Source organism: Oryctolagus cuniculus, chromosome 5 (genome assembly GCF_964237555.1).
Source record: "Oryctolagus cuniculus chromosome 5, mOryCun1.1, whole genome shotgun sequence".
NCBI lineage: Eukaryota > Metazoa > Chordata > Mammalia > Lagomorpha > Leporidae > Oryctolagus > Oryctolagus cuniculus.
The window spans coordinates 164,112,110-164,138,045 of NC_091436.1; the positions used below are offsets into that span (position 1 = coordinate 164,112,110).

Here is a 25,936-nt window from a genome sequence, read left to right on the forward strand (position 1 = left end):
CACTCATGCCCACGTATTTATCCATCAACTGATGTTCACAGGGTATCTGCTACATACCATTCTAGGCAATGGGTATACCCCAATGACCAAAACAAAAATATCTGCCCAGAGAGCTGGCATGTGTGTCCATCCACCCGTATACATATATCTGCATACAGAAACATAAAGTATGAAGAAAGTTTTTATTTCAATTACACTCTGTCCTTAGCAACACATCATGATCTTAATTTTGTTTATATGAAGGGTCGAGTTACAGAGAGAGAGAAGGAGAAACACAAGAGAAGGAAAGACAGAGAGGTCTTCCATCTGCTGGTTCACTCCCCAAATGGCCACAACAAGCTGGGGCTGAACCAAACTGACGCCAGGAGCCAGGAGCTCCACCCGGGTCTCCCACGTGGGTGCAGGGGCCCGAGAACTTGGAGCCATCTTCAGCTGCTTCCCCGGGTGCACTAACTATCAGGGAGCTGGATTGTAAGTGAAGCAGCTGAGACTCTAACTGGCACCCACATGGGATGTCAGCACTACATGTAGGCGGAGGCTTAATCCGCTACGCCATAGCACCAACCCCAATTTTTAAATTTTAGCATGCTAAAAATTAAGGAAGTAAAAATACTGATTCCTTGAACCCTTCAGGGACTATATTATGTGGTTTACAAAGCACAGCAGAGAATAAAAAAGCAGCAGCCAAAATCTGCCCCAATGTAAGTTTTCATTGAGAGCCTCTCACAGCACTAGTTTATGACTCCAGCCCCGCCCCATGTTCTGATCTCCTTCCCTGCATAGCCAATTGCAAACGTCCATAGCTGCAGCCCCTTCAGACTTGTTCACCCAAAATTAAACTCTCAATCGCTTCCTTCTGACGGCTCTTCCTCCAGTGTTTCCCATTTCAGGAAATAGCACCTCAGCCCACCAGTTGCTCATCTTAGAATGACTGAAGTCATCCCAACACCTCCCCTTGCTTCCCTCCCTGCAATGAGAAGCAACCAAGCCCTGGTGAGTCTCTATGCTAAATATATCTCGACTTCCTTTTCTCCTTCCCTCTTCATCTTGGTCTAAAAGCAGCAACCTCTTTGACCTAGATTATTGGAATATCTTCCCACTCGGTCTCCCTGTGCCCAATTTCTCCCATTTCCATCAGTTTTTCATATGACAGCCAAAGAGGTCTTTTAGAGCCTAAGGCATAACCTGGGTGATTGTCTCTGGATCTGGGCCCTGAAATATTCTTCTGTCTGTCTCCTTGGAAAGAACTTCTTTGGCATAGGAAACAAGGTGTCAATCACTCTCTTAACTCCTTCAACATCTCAGGCATATTATCAATCCAGTGATATATTTCTGTATGTAAGCATTTGATCAATATTGTTCCACCCTGTTTGAAATACTTTGGCATAACTGAAGAGAGTGTGTGTATAGAGATTAATCTGTACAATTAACTACAGCTGGCCAAAACTTTTATAAGTAAACAAACCTGGAATAATCTTTAAAGCTCTATTATAAGGCATTGTCTATATCTATAAGACAATCATCTATAAGAATATATTTATAGGTTGACCAATAAGGCTTGCTTTATTACATAAGGAATGGTAGAAGTTATAAAGCTTGGCTTATTTGAGATAAATTGGTTGAGGGTTAAACAGCAGACCCTCTGTGCTTGTATGAACAGCATAAAGATAATTGGTAAGCTCACTGGTCTATTCCATTGGTATCCATAAATCATAGCCCAACCAAGGTATGACACAGGCAGGCAATCATTTTGTTGAGGGAATAAATAATTCAACTAACTTGGCATTCACTCTGGGGTTAGCTATGCTTAGTATAAAACCAAAAACCAATTGAGAGCTAAAAGCCAACACTTTATGTTTTCCTGTATGTTTGAATTACTTCATTGTCAAGCAGAGTGAAGTGTGCATCTGTGGTCTGTCATAGGTATAATTAAGAAATAATTCACATATGAAAACTCAACCACTTAGTGTGTATACTTCAGTGTATTTTAGCAGCACAGAGTTGTACAAACATTATCACTATATAACTTAGGAAGAAAATCATTCCAAAATGAAATTCTGTAGCTGTTAGTAGTCACTCCTCATTCTCCCACTATAGATTTTTCCAGTTCTGTCCATTTCTTGAAAATATCTACTGACTTTTCTCCTTAAACATAATGTTTTCAAAATGTATCCATGTAGTAAAATGTATCAATACTTCGATCATTTTTATTGCAAATAACATCGCAGTGTTTAGCTACGCCACCTTTTGTTAATCTGCTCATCTGCTGGTGGACGTCTGCATTGGTTTCACGTTTTGATTACGGTGAAAAATGCTGTTGAAAACATTACAGGTTTTATTTTATTTGTATTAAAAAAAAGATTTCTTTATTTGAAAGGTGGAGTGACAGGGGGAAAGAGAGAAAGAGAGAGAGAGAGAGAGAGAGAGAGAGAGAGAGAATCTTTCATCCACTGGTTCACTCCTTAAATTGTTACAATACCCAAGGCTGTACCAGGCTGAAGTCAGGAGGCAGGAACTCCCTCCGTATCCGATATGGATGACAGGGGCCCAAGCACTTGGGTCATCTTCCCCTGCTTCCCAGGCACATTAGCAGGGAGCTGGATTAGAAGTAGAGCAGCTGGGACTTGAACCGGGACTCCTACATGAGATACTGGTGTCGCAAGCAAAGGCTTAACCTATTGTGCTGCAATCCTGGTCCCTGTGTGTACATTTTTGTGTTAGCATTTGCACACAAGTTTTGTGAGAAATGTTTTCATTTCTCTTAGTTATTGTGTTTATCTTCCGTTGCTGACCATAAACTTTGTGGCTTAAGACAATATGAGTTTATTAACCTATCATCGTTCCAGTGAGCTACAATCCAGAGGCCAGCAGTGCCGCTATTGTTTGGAAGCACTGGACAAGCCTGTCCAGCCTCTAGCGGCACCTGTGTTCCTTGGCTTACGCCAGCCATGGCCTTTTTTACCTCTCCTCCTGATTTCTGCTTCTGTTGTCACATATGTAACCGCTCTGCTTCCACCGTGGCCGTCTCTGGCTCTGATGTCTCTGCCTCCTTCGATGGAGAGCAGCGGCCCATACAGATACCAGGTTTGTCTCTGCACTGCCAGGCAGTTAACTTAATCACACATGCAGAGTGCCTTTTGCCAGGTGATGTAGCGTGGTGACAGTTTCCAGGAATTACAAGGTGGGCATCTCTGAGGGGCCGGCCGTTGTTCTGTTCCCTGGGATACCTGGGATAGCATTGCTGGACATGGCAACTCTCTAACATTTTTAGCAACCATCAGAGTGTTTCCAAAAATGGCTGCACCATTTTACAGCCCTACCTGAAAATGATGAGGATTCCAATTTCCCTACATTCTTGCCAATATTTTTTTAAAATTTAAAAAAAAATATTTATTTATTTGAGAGGTAGAGTTATAGACAGTGAGAGGAAACGTAGACAGAGAGAGGTCTTCCATCTGCTGTTTCACTCCCTGCAGCAGCCAGAACTGTGCAGATTGGAAGCTTGGAGGCAGGAACTTCTTCCTGGTCTCCCACTCAAGTGCAGGGGCCCAAGCACTTGGGCCATCTTCCACTGCTTTCCCAGGCCACAGCAGAGAGCTGGATTGGAAGAGGAGCAGCCAGGGCTAGAACCAGCGCCCATATGGGCTGCCGGCACCGCAGGCAGAGGATTAACCTACTGCGCCACAGTGCTGGCACCGCCAACCTTTTTTATGTGTATCCTTATGCTTATAGCCGACCTAGTGGGTGGGCAGCAATAGGTCTGTGTGATTTGCATTGCCCTGATGACTAGCAATGTGCAGGATATTTTCAGGTGCCTACTAGGCAGTCTTACATCTTTTCTGAAAAACGTCTACTCAAGTCTCTGATTCACTTTTTCATTGGCTTATGCATTGCAGACTCTACGTATTCTGGATAAAGTCTCTTGTCAGGTGTATCAGGTATGAATTGCAAATGTTCCCTCCCATTCTGTGGGTGACCTTGCACTTCCTTGACGTATCCTATGCAGCAAATGGTTCTGCTTCCAGTGAAGTCAATTTACCTATTTTCTACTTTTGTTTTTCTTAGTTTTGAATTTACATCTAAGAAAGGATGGCCTATTGTAAGGTTACAAAGATTTACTCCTTTGTTTTCTTCTAAGATTTAAACTTTTATATTTAGATTTGTGATGCATTTTGAGTGTGTGTGTGTTATATTAAAAAGGGCTACAACTTCATTTTTTGGCCTATGGGTATCTAGTGGTCCCAACACAATTCATTGAAAAGACTATTCTTTCTCCATTAAATTGTCTTGACATCTGTGTCAAAAATCAATTGACCATAAAGGCAAAGGTTTATTTTTGTAGTCTCAATTCCATTCCATTCATTTATTTGTGTATCCGTATGCCAGTTCCACTCTATCTTGATTATGCTGACATTATAGCAAGTTGTGAAATTGGGGAGTGTGAGTTCTCCAACATTGTTTTGCTTGCTAAAATTGTTTGGTCATTCTGGTTTCTACCCGCATAAATTTTAGGATCAGCTTGTCAATTTCTGCCAAAAGCCAGCTGGATTTTTGATAGAGATTATGATGACTCTGTAGATTAATTTAGGGAATATTGATATTTTTAACAATAGTATGTCCTTTGATCCATGAAGCTTATTTAGATCTTTAATTTCTTTCAACAATGATTTATAGTTTTCGGTATAAAAGTCTCCTATTTATTTTGTTAAATTTATTCCTAAGTATTTTATCCTTTTTGACGCTATTATAAATATTATAAGAAAATATGGACTTATTTTCTTAATTTCATTTTCGGATAGTTCCTTGTATTGGTTCAGAGGTACAACAGATTTTTAAAAATCTTGTGTCTGGATTCATTTATTTGTGCTAATAATTTTTAGTTGCTACCTTAAGTTTTTCTGCATACAACATCATGTCTCCTGCAAGAAGAGTTCATTTCACTTCTTTTTTTCCAATTTGATGCCTTTCATTTCTTTATCTGACCTCATTTCTCGGGGTAGAGCTTCCAGAACAATCTTTAAAAGCTGCAGCAAGAATGGACACTGCTTTTCCTGAGCTTGGGGAAGGACCTTTCTGATACACCAGAGTGATTCCAAAAGTCCATGGCAAATTCATACTGTGAGAAACTGCGTAATTTCCACATTTTTGCTCATCAAAACAAGCTTATTTTTCAGTTCTGTGAAGTACTCACCTGTGGAGTTAGCTGTGTTTCATGGATGTCCTTTATCAAGCAAAGAAAGATGCTTTTACTTCTGGTTTGTTGGGTATTTTTATCAAGAGAGAGCACTTCATTCTTCAAATGCATTTTCTACGCCTGTTAAGATGATCATGTGGTCCTTGTTCTTTATTCTGTTAACGTAGTGCGTGACGATGATTTTCAGAAGTTAAACCAACTTTAATGTTCTAGACTTGGTTTCCTTCGGTTCTTTGGTTTTTAGGACACTTAGAGTAACTGATGTAGTGGATTTATTCTTGTAGACCCTGTAAGAACTTTTTATATTGACTGCGCTTTCCTTCTTGCGTATCTTACTCTCCGGTGTCTCTGCGTATGTTACACTTTTTCTCTACCAAATTGAGCATTTTGGGTGTTCGGTGTGCCAACTCTGGAGTTCCCGTTCCACCCACCACCACTCCAGGGGTCACTGCTGCGGCTGTTTGTTTAGCAGTAACGGGTTAAGTACCCCTCATCTGAGGATCCGTAATCTGAAATGCTCTGAAGTCCAAACACTTTCTGAGTGCTGACACAAAGCTACAGCTCATCTCCTGTTGCTGAGTGCGGTGAAAACACAGCCACACAAACAATGCTGCGTGAAGTGACCCCAGGCTCCTTGTAGAGGGATGTATGAGACATATGTGAGTTTCACGTTCAACTGGAGCCCCAGTTCCAAGACAGCTCAGTAAGTGCACACAAATATTCCAAAATCTGAAATCCAAAACACTTCTGGTCCCAAGCATTTTGGAGAAAGGCTGTTCAGTCTGTATCTTCTGTTCTATAAATCTGTGTGCTCTGTGGTGGCAAGACACTGAGCCTCTGCTTGGTTAGTTTAATAGTCAACTAACAGGGGCCGGTGCTGTGGTGTAGCGGGCAAAGCCACCGCCTGCAGTGCCGGCATCCCCCATGGGCACCAGTTCTAGTCCCTGCTACTCCTCTTGCAATCCAGCTCTCTGCTATGGCCTGGGAAAGCAGAAGATGGCCCAAGTCTTTGGGCCCCTGCACCAGCATGGGAGACTCGGAAGAAGCTCCTGGCTCCAGGCTTTGGATAGGCACAGCTCAGGCCATTGTGGCCATCTGGGAAGTGAACCAGCAGATGGAAGACCTCTCTCTCTCTCTCTCTCTCTCTCTCTCTCTCTCTCTCTCTCTCTTTTTCTCTCTCTGTAAATCTGCCCTTCGAATAAAATAAGTAAAAAATAGTCAACTAACAGTTGGCCAGAGATTTTCTAACCCGCCTTGAACCATTAAGTCTTCCACCCCTTGCTGAAGGCTGTGAGTGTGTGTGTGTGTGAGAGAGAGAGAGAGAGAGAGAGCGAGAGAGAGAGAGCGAGAGAGAGAGAGAGATCATCTCTTCCATGCTCCGTCTTAACTTTCACTACTGATCTGTGCAGGGCCAGAAGGCCAGCCTCAGATGGGAGGCTGGGGTCCTCTCGGATGCCCCCAGGGAGTGACACAGGTGTACGCATGCGCATGTCCTTCTACACCCTACACCCACAGGAAAAAGCGCATCTGAGAACTCCCATGGACATCTCACAGCCTCAGACAGCCGAGACGCTGCACAACAGCCAAAGGTTTGCTTCCAGCAAATGTTCTGGGGCTCTCCAGGCAGAGTGGGCTCTGGGTGGAGTCGAGCAGTGACACTGATTCTGAGATGGGAGCTTTGCAGATGTCCCGAGTCAATTCTGTCGTTCCAACGGCATCAGGGCTGCTGGCGTCCAAGGCTCCTGTGCACAAGCGAAGGTTGCAAAGGCCCTGTGCTTACAGACACTCACAGGATTTCTTGAATAAGTGCACACCTTTCAGTAGGTCCTAGAGCTCTGCAAAAGTTGATTTTTAAGACTTTTGTCATCGTTTTGGTTGCTTTTGTGAAGGTTTCTGTCGGTTCTTCCTGTCACTACAGAACTTCCATCACTCCACAAAGATGTCGCTGGTGATTAATATGTGTCTCTTCACTGATTACAAATATGAATCATGAAAGTCAACAAACAAGCAAACTTGATGCCTTGTGTCATAATTAAAACAGGTGATAAGTTATAGTGATATATAATACACCTTAAGAAGAACCCCAGTTGTCTCTCAGCTGTTTTGAATTTTAAAGCATTTCTCTTGGAAAATAAGGATATAGTCAGTTTTCTGTGTCTGTGAGCCTCACACCTGTGATTCAACCAACCACGGAGAGAGAATATTTGGTGAAGGGCTGGTGTTGTGGAGCAACCCTGGCATCTCATATGAAAACACCAGTAAGAGTCCTGACTGCTCCACTTCTGATCCCGCTCCCTGCTCATATGCCTGGGAAAGCAAAGAAGGTGGACCAAATGCTTGGGCCTTGGGGTCCCACGCGGGAACCTGGATGGAATTCTAGGGTCCTGGCTTCCACCTTGCTTAGCCCCCCCCCCCCCAAATTGGGGCCATTTGGGAGGGAGGGTGACCAGTGTTTGGAAGATCTCTTTTTCTCTCTCTGTCACTCTGACTTTCAAATAAATAAAAGAAATCTTAAAAAAAATTTGGGGTAGGGGATACATCTGTACCAAGCATATACAGACTTCCCCCATCATCATACCCTAAACAATACAGTATAACAATAATTTTTTTACACAGCATTTGCATTGTATTAGGTAATCCAAATAATCTAGAGAGGATTTGAAGTACAAAAGAACATGTGTGGATTATATGCAAATGCTACGTCGGTCATAGAAGGGGCCAGATGATTCAAGAATTTGGGTTCGCATGACTGTGGCCAAGGGGTCTTTGAAATCTATGTCCTCCATCCTGGGTACTGCGGCTCAACTGCCTCTACATTTCAGAGCTCAGAGGAGAGCTCAAAGAACAAACCAGTCGTTGTCATTGCCCTCACCAGGGCGCCATTATGTTTTCAGTTCTTACAATATGTGTTTTGGATCGACGCTGACATTATCTAGTGAAAAAAATTGATGTGGATTCATCATGGAAAGAGAAGCATCTGGTGATCTGACATTTTCTAAATTGTGCTTTTCCCTAAACATCTGTTACTGTTTGAAGCCTTTGGGATTAATCTATATCCAGGTGTGAAGATGACAAGTGCAGTTGCCGTTCTATGAGCAATTCAAGACGTCCTGAGTTGTGGGAGTTGTGGTCTACCATGACCGCAAGCGTCCCTTTCCCGGTCGGAGCCAAGTGGGGTCAGAGGTGTCTCTGCAACTTCTCTTGGCCAAGGAGCATTTATTGATGAATCAGCTATTGCAACATGTCTTTCCTGCAGAGAGCTGAGTCAGAGCAAACTCCTGGCTAGAGTTCTGGCAGCTTCTGAAGAATTTGAAATTGTTCTCTCTAACCTGGCACGAACCCAGAACAGAATTTAAGTTTGGTTGCTTTTTTTTTTTTTTTTTTTTTTTTTTTGCAGCTGTGCCTGAGTGTTTTTCTTTCCTTTTAAAAGAAGTGAATCAAAAAAGTTTCCACTGAGTTCCAATCAATAAGCTTGAGAGGGGCCAAGTCCTCCTGGCGGAGGGAGGCCCTGGCGTTATGTTTCTAAGGAGTGGAGGGGGGAGATGGGGAAATGTAGCCACTCCAGAGACCTGGTGGCAGCAAAGCAGATGCTGCCCAGGGCAGGCTGGACGCTGCGGGTGCTCTCCGTGAAGATGGCGGGTGCCCTTGGCTAATGTCTGCCCTTCACCTCTGTGTACACACCTCTGTGTGACTTGGCTGTGTTAGCAACTCCTTTCTCCAGGCCCCCAAAAGGGGAGAAACTGCAGTGGAAATGCACTCTTGGAGAGCTGACTCCACCTTTGGTTAGCTCAAACCAAATCACTGCCCTGACCAAACTGGTCTACAGCTGGCAAGAGTGCTGATGTATGTGTGTCAAGCCTCGGCTGGCAAGGAGTTGATGGGTTTTAAGGGAGAATTTAAGAAACACTTCTCGGCGGGTGCCGCGGCTCACTAGGCTAATCCTCTGCCTGCGGCACCGGCACACCGGGTTCTAGTCCCGGTCGGGGTGCTGGATTCTGTCCCGGTTGCCCCTCTTCCAGGCCAGCTCTCTGCTGTGGCCAGGGAGTGCAATGGAGGATGGCCCAAGTGCTTGGGCCCTACACCTGCATGGGAGACCAGGAAAAGCACCTGACTCCTGGCTTCGGATCAGTGAGATGTGCCAGCCACAGCAGCCACTGGGGAGTGAACCAACAGAATAGGAAGACCTTTCTCTCTGTCTCTCTCTCACTGTCCACTCTGCCTGTCAAAAAATAAAATAAAATAAAAACAAGAAACACTTCTCCTTTCAGTATGTATATGGTATAATCTTCATTTTAGAAACACCTTTGGGTTTGTGGGAGCTCAGAATGAGAAGGGCTATGAGTTCTAAAATACTGTGTTGCATAACAATGAGTATATGGTGTGTTTTTGTGTTTGTTTTTTATGTGGTTGATACTCATCTTTTGTCTTTTTTTTTTTTTTTTTTTTTTTTTTTTTTGGACAGGCAGAGTGGACAGTGAGAGAGAGAGACAGAGAGAAAGGTCTTCCTTTGCCGTTGGTTCACCCTCCAATGGCCGCCGCGGCTGGCGCGCTGCGACCGGCGCACCGCGCTGATCCGATGGCAGGAGCCAGGAGCCAGGTGCTTTTCCTGGTCTCCCATGGGGTGCAGGGCCCAAGCACCTGGGCCATCCTCCACTGCACTCCCTGGCCACAGCAGAGAGCTGGCCTGGAAGAGGGGCAACTGGGACAGAATCCGGCGCCCCAACCAGGACTAGAACCCGGTGTACCGGTGCCGCAAGGCGGAGGATTAGCCTAGTGAGCCGCGGCGCCGGCCCGATATTCATCTTTTGATTAGCCATGAGTTGTCATCTCTGACAGCTGTAGCTACAGACTGGATAGGAAAGGAAAATGTCTTTGAGGTCCTGAGGACAGCTTGTGGCAGAAGTGTAGCTGCGCATGTGTGTGCCTGCACCTGCGCGTAGTAGGAACTCTCGATCAGATGGATTCAGCAATCTTAAACTGCTGTTCAGAGACCTTTGACAATAATTTTCAAAAAAAAGAAGAAAAGTGCAACTATAGACTGAAAGAAAATATTCACAATACCCATATCTGACAAGGGGCCTGGATCTAGAGTATGTATGTGTATTTTTATATAAGTTATGTTATATATATGATATAACCATAATGTAATATATGTAGCATGTTACATAGTAAGGAAACACTGTAATTAAAATGAAGAATTGAACAGACACTTAAAAATGTCAGTGATTATTAAGAGTTTTCCAATGGGGCTGACACTGTGGCTTAGTGGGTAAAGCTGCTGCCTGTAGTGCCGGCATCCCATATGCACGCCAGTTCAAGTCCCGGCTGCTCCACTTCTGATCCAGCTCTCTGCTATGGCCTGGGAAAGCAGTGGAAAATAACCTAAATCCTTGGGCCCCTGCACCCGCATAGGAGACCCAGAAGAAGCTCCTGGCTCCAGGCTTTGGATAAGCACAGCTCCAGCTGTTGCAGCCATTTGGGGAGTGAACCAGTGGATGAATGATCTCTCTCTCTCTCTCTGCCTCTCTGTAACTATGACCTTGTCTAAATAAGATCAGAGTTGGCGAATGCCAATAATTTTGGAAAACTCTTTTTCTTTAATATTTTATTTATTTGAAAGGCAGAGTTACAGTTAAAAAAACAAAACAAAACAAAACAAAAAATGATTGGCATTGGCATTGTTAACCCTCAGAGATGCAAATTTGTTTTTAGTTTTTTTTTAATGTTTTATTTATTTATTTGAGAGGTAGAGTTACAGACAGTGAGAGAGAGAGAGAGAGGTCTTCCATCTGCTGGTTCACTCCCCAAATGGTGGCAATGGCCGGAGCTGCACTGATCCAAAGCCAGGAGCCAGGAACTTCTTCTAGGTTTCCCACGTGGGTGCAGGGGCCCAAAGACTTGGGCCATCTTCTACTGCTTTCCCAGGCCACAGCAGAGAGCTGGATTGGAAGAGGAACAGCCAAGACTAGAACCAGTGCCCATATAGGATGCTGGCGCCACAGCTGGAGGATTAACCATGGCGCTCGCCCCCAGAGATGCAAATTAAAATGACAGTGTTCTCAACAGTCATATGATGGCTAGCATTAGAAACTGAGAACACTAAATGATCAGTTGATAATGAATTGTAGGCTGGTATTGCCACCGTGGAAAATAGCTTGCAAGTTTCTTATGCAAATTTTTAAAAAAGAAACAAAACCTGCCCCCCCATCAGCCAGAGGTCAGAGTTCCAGGCATTCATACAACAAGTAAGGAAGCGTGTTTGTAACAAGTTTGTATAAGAACATTCACACAGTGGTACGTGGACTGGCTAGAAATTGAAAAAATAGCATGTTCACCAAGAAAAGAGGTTTATATTTATATGGTGGAATACTATCCATAAATACAAGGGAAGGGAGGTAGCAATACATACAACAACATTTTACAAACTAAAAAACCTTATGCTAAGTGAAAAAAGCTACAATCAACAGAGTATGTTTTCCATAATTCTAGGTAGAAAAATTGAAGAACAGGCCAAGCCATAGTCTCAGGTGAGAGAAGTCTGAAGACTGCTGCATGAAAAGCAGAGCTCGGAGGCAGATGGTTCAGAGGGGACAGCCGGGAACTTCCTGGGTGCTGGGGTTGGGAACTTCCTGGGTGCTGGGGTTGGGAACTTCCTGGGTGTTGGGGGGTTGGGAACTTCCTGGGTGTTGGGGGTTGGGAACTTCCTGGGTGCTGGGGGGTTGAGAACTTCCTGGGTGCTGGGGGTTGGGAACTTTCTGGGTGCTGGGGTTGGGAACTTCCTGGGTGCTGGGGGGTCGGGAACTTTCTGGGTGCTGGGGGTCGGGAACTTCCTGGGTGCTGGGGGGTCGGGAACTTCCTGGGTGCTGGTGGGTCGGGACCTTCCTGGGTGCTGGGGGGTCGGGACCTTCCTGGGTGCTGGGGGTTGGGAACTTCCTGGGTGCTGGGGGTCGGGAACTTCCTGGGTGTTGGGGGTTGAGAACTTCCTGGGTACTGGGGTCGGGAACTTCCTGGGTACTGGGGGTTGGGAACTTCCTGGGTGCTGGGGGTTGAGAACTTCCTGGGTGCTGGGGGGTTGGGAACTTCCTGGGTACTGGGGTCGGGAACTTCCTGGGTGCTGGGGGTCGGGACCTTCCTGGGTGCTGGGGGGTCGGGACCTTCCTGGGTGCTGGGGGTTGGGAACTTCCTGGGTGCTGGGGGTCGGGAACTTCCTGGGTACTGGGGGTTGAGAACTTCCTGGGTACTGGGGTCGGGAACTTCCTGGGTACTGGGGGTTGGGACCTTCCTGGGTGCTGGGGGTTGAGAACTTCCTGGGTGCTGGGGGGTTGGGAACTTCCTGGGTGCTGGGGGTCGGGACCTTCCTGGGTGCTGGGGGTTGAGAACTTCCTGGGTGCTGGGGGGTCGGGAACTTCCTGGGTGCTGGGGGTCGGGAACTTTCTGGGTGCTGGGGGTTTTCTGCTGTTGTTCTGGTCGCAGATGTGTGCATTTGTGACGCCATCTGACCCTGCTCTTAAGATCTGTACATTTTGTTACATGTAAATTATACATGATTTACAATACAAAACTATAATCTGTAAAGACAGTAGCTGAAAATGGCATTTTATAATAAATTGAGGGGTAGAGAACACCAAAAATTACAAAGGAAAAATTGGTAAGTTGGAAAATTTGGATTAATAAAAGTTAAAATGAAGATATATATAATGTTAAAAGATGAAGAACTAGAAAAATTATCTAATATGGCAGAGTTAATTAAAATTCAAAGGGCTCTTGCAAATCATTAAATATGGGGAATTATCCATTGAGAAACAGACAAAAGAAAAGGACAATGAATTTATGTACATTTGTTCATAGTGAGGAGATATATATATATGTGTGTGTGTGTGTGTGTGTGAATTTCAAAGTTTTTGGAAAATCCATGTTATGAAAAAACAGGCATGGATTTCAAAAGTTTTTACACCAAAATAAACTTATCTAAGGATTCCATTTCCATGAAATTTTTAAAGAACTTTTATATAATCAAATACGATGGATTTACTAATCAAATCAGACAACAATAAAAGCAAAGAATTCAAGAGAATGAAGAAAGCCTACATGAAATTTGAGACACCACTGAGTGATGAAATATTTGTATTAGGGGCCAGCACTGTGGTGCAGTGGGCTAAGCCTCTGCCTGTGGTGCTGGCATCCCATATGGGCGCTGGTTCTAGTCCCAGTTGCTCCTCTTCCAATCCTGAGAGTTACATTAGAATTAAACATCAAGGGAACACATGACACGACTGACTTCACTAACTCAGCAGGCAAAGTCAGCAACCAAGCAATGAAATTGTCGACAGCTCTTAGTTCTTATCTATCAGGATGAACCTGGAATGTAAATGGATTAAATTCTCCAGTCAAAAGGCTTAGGTTGAGTGAATGAATACAAAAAACTAAGACCCAGTGTATGCTGCCTACAAGAAACTCACTTCACAAAGATACACATAGACTGAAAGTAAAGGGCTAGAAAAAGATATGCCAGGCAAATGGAAACAAAAAACTAGCAGGAGTAGCTATTCTTATATGAGATTAATGTGTTAGAAAGTTAAATACATGCACACATGGAGTCTTCAAAAAAGTCCATGGAAAAAGCATATGATGAATAAAAAGGAACAGATTTCAAAAATGTTTGCAACAAAATATATTTTCTCTTAGTTCTGTTTTCCAATGGACTTTTTGAAGTACTCTTGTATGTATCTGGCAGAGAGAAGTTTGTCAAAAATGTTGAATAAATAAGTTAGTAGGATATTTTATCCAAGATAGAAATATATTTCATGTTCTACAATACAGAAGCTTCCCTGCTATGGTTTGAATATGATTTGGTTCCCATACTCATGCAGACTTTTAAAGCCCAAAGTCATAACTTAATCTAACTATCATGTTTAGGAATCGGGCTTGGTGGGAGGTGTGTAGGTCCTTCAGGGCGTGCCATGACCTGGCTCAATCTTGGCCACTGTGGCCATTTGTGGAGTGAACCAGAGGAAGGAAGACTCTCCCCCCCCCCCTTTCTGTCTCTATCTACCTCTATCTCTATCTCTCCCTCTTTCTATGTAAACTCTTTTTATTTCTGGTGGAATAAGGAAAATTTTATATTTTAATTCCATATTTAGCAAGAGCTATTTATAGGTTAACAGGTTTTCTGGTTTTGATTCTAATGTAAACATTAAATCAGTTAAGGAACATCTAAACTTCATGCATTTCATAAATGCAAATTTAGGAACACAATGATTCTTCCTGCCCTTCTTCCTCCACCCTCACCTGTTCCCATTCTTATTTTCTACTATGGTCTATTCTCAATTAACTTTATACACAGAAGGTTAACCCTACACTAAGTAAAGAGTTCAACAAATAGTATGTGTGTGCTAACTGATATTTTTGTCCTGTTATCTTCTCTGTCAGCTAATGAACGGACACAGCTTGTCTTCACCATCTCCAAAAAGAGTAAAAAAAAAAAAAAAAAAAAAAAAACAAAAAAGGGCACTGACTTTTTAAACACCCACGAATGTTGCTGGAGAGGACCACTTGCAGCCGGAGGGCGAAAGCCAAGGCAAGCATCTGCCAGTCCACAAGGGCACCACTGGAGCCACCAGAGCACACGATTCCAGATGTTCTGGAGAAGTTCCCATTGCGCCCTACAGCTCTACATCAGGGATACCGTAGCTACTCCACAGTGACAGTGGGGTGGAGAAGTTCCCATTGTGCCCTACAGCTCTACATCAGGGATACTGTAGCTACTCCTCAGTGACAGTGGGGTGGAGGAGTGAGTGACGATGCTGGATCTCATGTCCTGCTCTCTCAGAACAGCCTCTGGCTTCAGCTCCTGCTCCACTAGCTCTTGTAAGTGTCCCGGCAGTTTCCAGAGTTCTGAACAGCTGAGGCCCACTGCTTTCTCCAGGGCAATGGTTGCTTTGCTGCAGACAGCGACTCCTGCACTTCCTATTGGACCATTTTTGTGTGACGCCACTTATGTGAATATAGTTTGAAATGTATGCAAGTGGTATCTCTCTATAGGTCTACAATTTTATTTCATCCTTTTCCACCAACCATTGTGTTTCTTTGAAATTGTGGTAAAATACACATAACATAAAATTTACAGCCTTAGCCATTTTTTAAAGATTTATTTATTTGAGAAGCAATTAGATACAAAATGAGGAAGACACACACACACACACACAGATCGTCCATCAATTGGTTCACTCCCCAAATGGCTGCAATGGCTGGAGCTGAGCCAATCTGAAGCTGAGAGCCGGAGACGTCTCCCTGGTCTCCCATGTGGGTGCAGGCCCAAGCATTGAGCCATCCTCTGCTGCCTTCCCAAGTCATCAGCAGGGAGCTGGATTGGAAGTGGAGCAGCCGGGACTCAAACTGATGCCCATATGGGATGCGGGCACCTCAGGTGGAGGTCTAATCTGCTCTGCCAAAGCACTGGCCCCAGTCTTAAGCATTTTTAAGTGGGCACTTCAGTGGCATTAGTTGTATTTCCATTGCTGTGCTGCCACTGTCACCACCATCTGTCCCCAGAGCTCATTTCTTCTTGCACAGCTGGAGGTGTGTCCCCTTCCCACTTTCTCTCTCCTAACCTCCGGCAATAGCCACTCATTCTGCCTCTGTGGACTTGGCCGCTCTAGTGGGTGGAGCCACAGAGTAGTTGCCCGTTTGTGACTGACTGATTTCACTTAGTGGACTACCCCAAGGTTTATCCATGCTGTAGCACGTATCGGAGCTTCTTGTTTAAGGCCAAATAATACTGTGTCACGTGCCTGTAGCGCAGTTTGTTTATCCATTCACCCACGGATGAGCATTTGGGTTTCTACTGCCTTCTGTAATTACTACTGCTATGAAAGTTCATGCGCAAACATACGTTCAAGTCTTTGCTCTTAATTCTTCTGAGTGTGTACCCAGGAGTGAAATGGTGGGGATTCCTGGTAACTCTGTTTTCAAGAAATCACCTTATAATTTTCGATAGTAGCTGCGTCAGTTCTCACTGCCGCCAACTCTGCACACGTGTTACAATCTCTCTATATGATCATGGTGCTTGTTAGTTTCTGGTTGTTTTGATAGTTGCCCCCTAGTGGGAATGCCATCGTGTTTTCCAGTACAACAGGCTTCTCCCAACTACTCCACTGTCTTCTACAAATGTGCGTCCTCATCATTTTACCCATGTTCTCTCCCAAGCTGTACGCCCACCGTGCATCCAGCTCGTCCCCGACATAAGTAAAACTGCAGCAAAATCTTTGCTCATGTCCTCTTCAGACTGTACGACCATGAATCTGGCGTATGAGTCCGGGCTGTGATTCCTGGATCCTGGTGTATTAGCATCTATGTGTTCTTTTTTTTAGGTCTTCCATCTGCTGATTCACTCCCCAATTGGCCACAACGGCCGGAACTGAGCCAATCCAAAGCCAGGAGCCGGGAACTTATTCCGGGTCTCCCTCATGGGTGCAGGGGCCTAAGGACTTGGGCCATCTTCTACTGCTATCCCAGGCCACAGCAGAGAACTAGATCGGAAGTGGAGCAGCTGGGACTCGAACTGGCGCCCATGTGGGATGCCGGCGCTTCAGGCCAGGGTGTTAACCTGCTGTACCACAGCGCTGGCCCCTCGCATATATGTGTTCTTGGCATGATTAAGTAAAGCCAGATTGCCCTCTGACATGGCTCCACTGGACTGTGTTCCCACCGGTAATGTGTGAGAGTTCTCAATCTTCACAATCTTTTATCAAAATAGAATTATATAATTTTATGTTTTATATGTATTGATTTACTTGTTATTTCTCTGATTTTTCTGATTATTTTAACATTTCTTTTTATTTTTGTTATCTTTGTGAGTCCTCGCTATATTAAAATTTTCCTGTTCTCTTGTTTTACCCAATTTTATTTTTGAGTTACTGTAGTTCTTCTAACTACACTAGTGGGACTAGCTCCACTATTCTGCATATTAGCCACTTTTTTATACACTCCATATTGTTCTTACTTTGTGTGTATTGATTAGGCTTGCCCAAGGCATTCCTTATTGAACAGAAGCTCTCAATTTTGAGATAATCATTGGATTGTTTTTTTTTTTAACTACGGATAATATTTATTTATTTATTTTTGACAGGCAGAGTGGACAGTGAGAGAGAGAGACAGAGAGAAAGGTCTTCCTTTGCCGTTGGTTCACCCTTTTCTTGCATGTAGCAAAGACCTGTCTCACACATGTTACTATGGGAACTGCACATAGAACTTTTCATGTTCAAGTTTTCAAGCTATCTTCATCCATTTTTAATGTAGTGTTATTAGAAAGTGAATTGGTGTCATTTTCCTGTGTACAGTGAGTGAAGTAGTTTTCCGTTATTCTCTCTTTATAATTTTCCATACTACGCTACTAGTCAAGCTATCTTATATACTGATTTGTAGCATCCTCCTCATCAAACAAGTTATTCCTATACACACAAGTCTGTTTTTGCACTCTCCAATCTGTTTCATTGCTCTATTTATCTTATTTTTTTCCTGCTGGTGTTATTATTCAAATTGTAATGTTTAACGCTTTAAGTATTATGAAGTTGCAGTTATTCAATCGTTATTTAACATAACCATGGCAGTCTCACAGGGTCCTAACTGACTGTGCATCTGAGGGCAAGTGTTGGACCTGGAATTTCAGCCTCACATCAGAGGACCTGGGTTCAGCTCCCCGCTCTGGCTCCTGGCTCCAGCTTCCTGCTAATGAGGACCTGGGAGGCAGCACTGGTGCTCAAGTGGTTGGGTTCCTGTCAGGCATGTGGGAGACCTGGACTGAGCTCCTCCTCCTGCCTTCAGCCCCTGGCCTCTGTGGGCATTGGGGGAGTGAACCAGGAGATGGCAGCTTTCCTCTGTCTCTCAAATAAATAATTAAAAAAATTAATATCCAGTGGGAAAATCCCCTTAGTCTCCTCTTTTTGCTCCCATAAAAAGTTTAATTTGTCTGTTTATAGACATTTATTCTGCCATGTATATTTTCAACTAAGTTTAATTAACTTTTTTAAAAAAATCCAGCCTGTGCTTTGTTGGGTTTCACTGAATTTTAGATCACTGTAGGGAAAATAGATACTTTTAGCACAGAGCATCTAAGAGTATGGAATATCTTCATTTATTCAAATAATTATTTTATATTATTCAAGTTTTAAATGTTCCTCCACTGAAACCATGTGCATTCTTGATTTACTTAAGCTTTGAGTCCTTTATGATATTTGTCATTATTTTCAATAGCATCACTTAAGTTTTTTTTTTTGTTGTTGCATCAGTCACTTCAGAATGGAGAGATACTATTGATTTTTCTAGATCGATCTTCTATCCAGATAGCTTGCTAAACTCTCTTATTACTTCTAATAGTTTCCTACTAGAAGTTTGCTGATTGTATTGATTTTTCTGGGTAAATGATAATGCTATCTATAAGTAATGACAGTTTTATCTCTTTCTAATTTTTAAAACTGAAATGGAGCTTCTGCACTCTGTACCCTTGGTGTAGACCCCAGCCTCCCTCCCTGTGCTGGCAGTTCCTCTACACTGCGCCGATGATTACGTGTCAGCTGCTTCCTGAAGATTACCTTGCTGGGTGAGGGAAGTGGTGCGCAGGTCAACATATCCCAGAGGGCCCCTGGTCAGGATTCAGAGTTCACGTTAACGTCTAGCTCTGCCTTGAGAAGTCTCACAGGAACTGCAGACCCTGATTACAAAGAGATACGGCCTCCTGAAGGAAGGCCCAGGCTGACCAGAGTCTACTCCGCCATCACAGCTGTTCCAGCACACGCTGGCCCTGAGTGCAGCTGGTCCCACCCTGCTCAGCCCCAACCTCAGGCTGTGTGATCCCTAACTGTTAAGCCCTAAGAGGCTGAGAATGGAACACTAGCTGGTCAGACTTCTTGCTGTGAACCCTGCAGGGAAGTTCCTACTTTCTGCCTCTACCGTGGTGTCAGCGGTTGGCCAGCTGCTCCCCAGCAGTGCACCGTCCCCTTCCTTCCCACATAACATTGGCCAGTGCTATGTGAGATACATGGGATGGTCAGACATCCTTGTTTGTCCATGTCTGGGGCCTTCAATGTTCGGATTCTGTGTGTACATCTCACTCCACTAAAATGACCTCAGGACACTCAGGGGCTTAATCTCTGCCTTCAGCCCTTAGAAATCACACACGGTTAATGGCTTAGGTGGGGAGTGGGCTGGGAGTGGTTGGATCTGAGGTTTCTACCCATACGTGTCCCTGCACCCTTTGCTGGTCAAAGCTGTGTCTCTCCACGGTGGCAAACAACAATCTAAATGAAAGATCCTGGTGAACAAGACCCCAGCAGAAGGAACAGGCCATCAAGGAGGGAGGCGCCTTTCTCTGAAGGGAGGAAGGAACCTCCACTGTGATACGGCCTTGACTAAACAAGTTCAGAGTCGGTGAACTCAAGGGGCTTCCATAGCCTAGACAGCTCATAGCAAGAGTCTCGGGTGATTGCTGACGTCATAAATAAGAGTGCCAATTGTTAAATCAACAACGGGAGTCACTGAGTACAGGCTTCCCACGTAGGATCTCTGTCCTTAATGTATTCTACTATGAAACTTAAAAACAACACTACTAGTCAAACAATACCCTATACCTTGTGCAGTTGTGTGAGTACAGTCTGTTGAAATCCTTGCTTAGTATATACCAAGTTGATTTTCAGTATATGAAGGTAATTGAAAATGAAACTCGATGAAGGGCGGGATGGGAGAGGGAATAGGAGAGGGGAGGGCCACGGGAGGGAGGGAGGCTGGGGTGGGGAAGCCACAACAATACAAAAGCTGCACTTTGTAAATTCACATTTATTAAATAAAAAAAAACCTATGTAACAAACAAACAAAAAGAAACAGAAAAAAAGAACTTAATACTTTACCCTTTTAGTATTTTTTATGTTCTACTTAAAACTATTGGCTGAACTCTGTAATTAATACACAATTACTCTTAGGTGTTTAATTAATGCTATAACTAGTACTCAAATAGTATTTTACACTTTGTTTTTCTGTGTGGGTGCAAACTGTTGAAATCTTTACTTAATATATGCTAAATTGATCTTCTGTATATAAAGATAATTGAAAATTAATCTTGATGTGAATGGAAGGGGAGAGGGAGTGGGAGAGGGGAATGTTGTGGGTGGGAGGGAAGTTATGGGGGGGGAAGCTATTGTAATCCATAAGCTGTACTTTGGAAATTTATGTTCATTAAATAAAATAAAATATAAATATAAAAAAGCTGCATCTCTCTTTTATTTGTATGGAAAATCTCCCAAACCATCCCTCTCTAAGGTTTGATACTTCATGGAAGAGAGAGAGGGGAAATGTGGCTTGGGGAAAGTCCCTGTATCTCCTCGGAGGGCAGACTTTTGGTTTCTTTGTAACCAGTCAAGGGAGGCATTTTACATTTCTCAGGAGTTGCATCCCTGGTTCCCGCACCAGTATCAACTGCCTGTGTGCGATAATTAATGACCTCCCACTCTTTCCCATGGCAACCTCAACACCTGCCTCTTCACAGAAACCATCCTATCGCTGATAATGATGATGTTTCCATTTACTGTTTTCAAGTGCTGTGTTCTGTTTAACTGTGTTTAACATGCTTCCAGAACAAAAGGTTTGACTCCTTTGTTAAACAGTTTGACTTGAGATGTCTTTCTATTCACTCTCTAACAGACAAAGTGAAACTTGACTTCCAGCCTCCTGCCAGTCAGCCCTGTGCACAATTAAATAGACTTTGCCCACTGTTGCTTGAGAAAACAAAACAAAATCTTGTGTTCCACAAGACTGCCTTTAATAGCCAAGACTCGAGACTTTGGTTCCTAGACTTTCTAATCTTTTACCATAAAAAGTTGTGATAAGGGCCGGCATTGTGGCATAATGGGTAAAGCCACCGCCTGCAGTGCCAGCATCCCATATAGGCGCCAGTTTGAGACCCGGCTGCTCCACTTTCTGATCCAGCTCTCTGCTATGGCCTGGGAAAGCAGTAGAAGATGGCCCAAGTCCATGGGCCCCTGCACCCGCATGGGAGACCTGGAAGAGGCTCCTGGTTCCTGGCTTTGGTTCAGCACAGCTCCGGCTGTTGTAGCCAGTTGGGGAGTAAACTAGCGGATGGAAGACCTCTCTCTCTCTCTCTCTCTCTTTCTCTCCCCCTCCTCTCTCTGCCTCTCCTCTCTCTGTGTAACTCTGACTTTCAAATAAATAAATAAATCTTTAAAGAAAACTGAATAAGAAAATTAGGAAGCCAGTTTTAAAATGGACAAAAGATCTGAACAGATATTTCTCCAAACAAAACATGCAGACGTGCAGGTAGAACACAATCATTTGAAAGCATGCTCACCGTTATGATGTTATCAGGGAACTGAAAATTAAAACGACAATAAAATATCACTGCACACCTATTAAAATGACCAAAATGCACAATACTGACAAACCCTGACTCTGGTGAGGATGGCAGAATTGTCCCCACTCTGGAAGATTGTTTGGGAGCATGAACTTGCTCCCACCATACGGGATGGAAGTGAAATTAGGTGTGGACTTGGTTGGATTAAGAAAAATACAGATAGCTGGTGAAGGGTGTTTGCAGAGATCCGTATTTGCATCCGTGAAGCGGGTGAGGAGGGTCTTCCCTCTCTCAGTGTGGATAAGCATCACGAATGGTCTGGGAGCCTGGATGGAACAGGAAGACGGAGGAACGGAGCACCCCTGGCTTCCTCTCTCCCTCCTGGACTGTGACACCCTTCTTCCTGTGCCCTTGAAATAGGAGCTGCAGGGTCTCCCGCTTTTGGATTCTGGAGCTTGCCCAGGCGCCCTCAGGCCTCGACCAGCAGACTTCACCATCAGACTCCTGGTGTTGGAGGACATGAAGCTTGCACAGAGACACACGACTGAGCCCCACGATTCTCTGGCTTGCAGAAGCCCACTGTGGGGCCACGTGTTTTAATCGCCCTCATAAGTCCCTTCCCCTCTACCTCTTCATCTTCCCTGTTCCACCTCTAACACATCCTGCGATCCAGTAGCTGCCCTCCACCGCACTCAGGTTAGCTGGGAAGTTACGTCTACCAAACACCTGCACGCAGATGTTGACAGAAACCCTACTCGCTGTTGCTGAGACCTTCAAGCAACCAGGATTTCTTACAATAGGTGAAGGGCCGTAGAGTCTGTGGTCCATTCATACAATGGGATGTTAGTCAGTGCTGAAACACAGTGAGTTACTGAGCCACAGAAAGACATGGAGGGAACTGAAGCACACTTCATCTACGTGGAAGAAGCCAGTCTGAAGAGGCTACAGATTGTGCCAGTCCAGCTCGGTGATGTTCTGGGACAGGCAAAACAATGGAGACGCCAAAAAGACGAGTGTGGGGTGAGAGCTGTGGCACAATGGGGTAAGCCACGGCTTAGGGTGCCTGGATCCTACCTCGGAGCGCCTCCTTCAGGTCACAGGTGCTCCGTGCTTTCTCTCTAGCTTCCTGCCAATGTACTGTGGAGACAGGTGACAATTGTACCTGGGTGCCTGACACCAGGGAGACTCAAATGGTGTTCCTGGCTCCTGGCCTCCACCTGGCCTAATGCTGGCTGTGGTGGGCATTCGAGGATAAACCAGCAGATGGAATCTCTCTCTCTCTCTCTCTCTCTCTCTCTCTCTCTCTCCATCTCTCATTCAATCCCTCCCTCCCTGTCTCTGTCTTTCCCTATGCCACTTTACCTTTCAAACAAATAAATAAATCCTTTTGTAAACAAAGAGTCGCGGTGGTCAGGGCTGGCAGAGGTTGGGATGACGAGGTGGGGCACAGAAAGTCCCAGGTGGGGGCAGTGAGAGACTTCTATGATGCTACAGAGAGGTGGGTGCACATGTTTGTTCAACACCAAGGGGGAGCCTGTGTAAACCATGGGCTCTGGGTGACACTGATGACAACAAATGGACAACCCTGTGGGGAATGCTGGTAGTAGGGGAGCGGCAGGTAGCTGGGAAATTTCTGTCTCTTCCCTCCAGTTTTGCTGTGAGCCTACACCTGCTCTAAAAAATAAAACCAATTAAAAATGTTTGAAAATGAAGAAGAATGCGGTGGAAGGTCTGGTGAAAACGCGTTTTAACGACGAGCCTTCTTTTCCTGGCTCCGGGCTGCGTGGTAGGCACCCAGGCTTCAGGGTGCTCCCTGCATCCCCTGGGTCGGGTCCCAGCCTTCTGGAACACACTTGCACAGAAGCCTATGATCTGACTTCCTTCCTCCCGGGCTGCCGGGATGCTGCTTCTAAAAAACACAGCTGACTTCTAAGCAAAGAAGTTCTTCCCTTTAAAATCCTGCAGAGGGGATATACAGCATGAACTCATATTTAGCTTAAAATAGGTTCAGCTCTGTTACATAAGGAAATAGTCAGAGATGCGTGTGTATGTAATAACCCGTACACATCCGAGGGGTCTTCGGAAAGTTCACAGAAAACGGATTATTATGAAGAGCTATGCGTGGACTTGGAAGTTTTTTGTTTTAATTTTATTCAAGGTGTACAGGTTTCATGTATTTCATAGAAACAGATTTAGGAACACAGTGGTATTTCCCACCCTGCCCTCCTTCCTACCCATGCTGCAACCCTTCTTCCTCCTCTCTCTCCTATTCCCACTCTTAATTTTTTACAAAGATCTATTTTATATCCTTTATACTCATGAAGTCAGCTCCACACTAAGTAAAGAGTTCAACAAATAGTAGGAAGAAAAAAAACCACACTGTTCCTCAACAGTAGACAAGGGCTATAAATAATCATCAAATCTCAAAATGTCCACTAAAAGCTTATCTTAAAATTGTTTTGTCATTTCTCTGGGAGGTGGAGAGACATACACAGAGACAGAAAGACAGACAGGCAGGCAAGGCTCCAGTCTGCTGGTTCACTCCCTAACTACCCTGTAGTAGCCAGAGCTGGGTCACGTCAAAGGTGGGAGCCAGAAACTCAATTCACATCTCCCACTTGATCCATCACCTGCTGCCTCTCAGGGTGCACATTCGCAGGAATCTGGAATAGGGAGTGGAGGCAGGACTTGAACCCAGGCACGCTGACAGGAGATCTCAAGCGCGCCTTAACCACTTGGCCACACATCTGCCCCAAACTTAGCTTTCAATTCAGTTTTCCCAAAAGCTTACTCCCACACCTTCCCTTGCTCTGTTGGCCGAGAGGGTAGAAACCACAATACACCAGTAACAACGAGCAGACCAGGGCCCAAAGCGTGACGTCCAACCCTGATCTCCAGTAAAAGAGCCAGGGCTCCTTGGAAAATGGCTGATTCCAGGGCTGGGACTGAAAACATAGAATGAACCTGGAATATCTTATTCCAGAAAGTAAGGGGAGTACTTTTTTAGGCCACAATATCAGGGATGGGTTTGTCAAAGGGACAACAGAAGCCAACAGAAAAAGCTCTCAACAGCCAACACTGGAACAATGAAATGATGTAGACTATAATCCAAAGTACAAAACAAATATCCAAGAGTCCACACTGCATAAATAAGTAATTGAGTCAGTAAATGGGGAAGAATAAGCGTATCTCCCATTCAGACAGATAGTAAGTAAGCAAAGGGCCAGAGTAAGCTTACACCCACGTATTTCGGTAGACACTCACCCCTCGAGTGGAGCAGTGGTGCTGTCCACAGCAAGTGCCTTCCAAGGATCGCAGTAAGGAAGGGGAAAGCCAACAGCCACTTCGCAGTGGACAACCTTGGGACTGGGTGATGAAGAACAACATCAACAGCGAGAAGTCACACCCACAGCCTACATCCTTGTCACCATGTGGGGACAATGGCTTAATCTTCCTCCCCAAAGCTCACAGTCCTGGTGTAATCATGCGATACACTTCAGACAGATCCCCGGAGATGAACGTGCCTACAAAATACGTCATCAACACGCCTCCAGACTGTACAGGCCGTCAAAAACAAGGGCAGTCTGGACGAAATAGTCACAGCCGAGATGAGTAAACAGATGTGTCCAGGAAATGCCATGTGTTCTCCTGGAGGGGGTCCTGGGACAGATAAAGGATACTGAGTTAATAAGGCATTACATCGCCGGTGCCATGGCTCACTAGGCTAATCCTCCGCCTGTGGCGCCGGCACACCAGGTTCTAGACCCGGGTGGGGTGCCAGATTCTGTCCCGGTTGCCCCTCTTCCAGGCCAACTCTCTGCTGTGGCCCGGGAGGGCAGTGGAGGATGGCCCAGGTCCTTGGGCCCTGCACCCGCATGGGAGATCAGGAGAAGCACCTGGCTCCTGGCTTTGGATCAGCGCAGCGCACCGGCCACAGCAGCCATTGGGGGGTGAACCAACGGCAAAACGGAAGACCTTTCTCTCTGTCTCTCTCTCACTGTCCACTTTGCCTGTCAAAATAAATAAATAAATAAAATTTTAAAAATAATGCATTACAGTGGTCCATTGATTGTGCCAAATGTGTCATAGTAGGGTAACATGTTAAGAATTGGAACTGCATGTGTGGAGTCTATGAGAATTCTAAATTGTCTTCTCAATGTTTCTGCAAATCCAGAATTATTCTAAAGCAAAAGAAACCACTGGTGCCATGGACAGTACCCTTTCTGAGGCTTTCCAGAGACATTCAAATGGGGCAGGAGGTGGTGAGGGCAGCGCAGAGCGCCACACGTATTTCTAGGCAGTGCCCGGGGTTGTGAATGAATGAGGCTGAGAGTGAATGTTGCTCTTCCTTCTTAGAAGAACCTCCACCTTCCAAGGGAGCCAGG

At 44.8% G+C, this 25,936-nt stretch overlaps 1 protein-coding gene across 1 annotated transcript; it reads right to left on the reverse strand.

Annotated features, from left to right (window-relative positions):
• Positions 1-11,717: 11,717 nt before the first annotated feature.
• On the reverse strand, positions 11,718-12,689 carry LOC138849890 (uncharacterized). Its single transcript, XM_070074944.1, has one exon. The coding sequence runs from the start codon at positions 12,687-12,689 to the stop codon at positions 11,718-11,720; it is 972 nt and encodes a 323-aa protein (XP_069931045.1).
• Positions 12,690-25,936: the final 13,247 nt, after the last annotated feature.

What these genes read in the sequence shown, in the direction of transcription:
- LOC138849890 (XM_070074944.1), bottom strand. Translation starts at nt 12,689, where the DNA reads ATGGCGTCACAAATGCACACATCTGCGACCAGAACAACAGCAGAAAAC.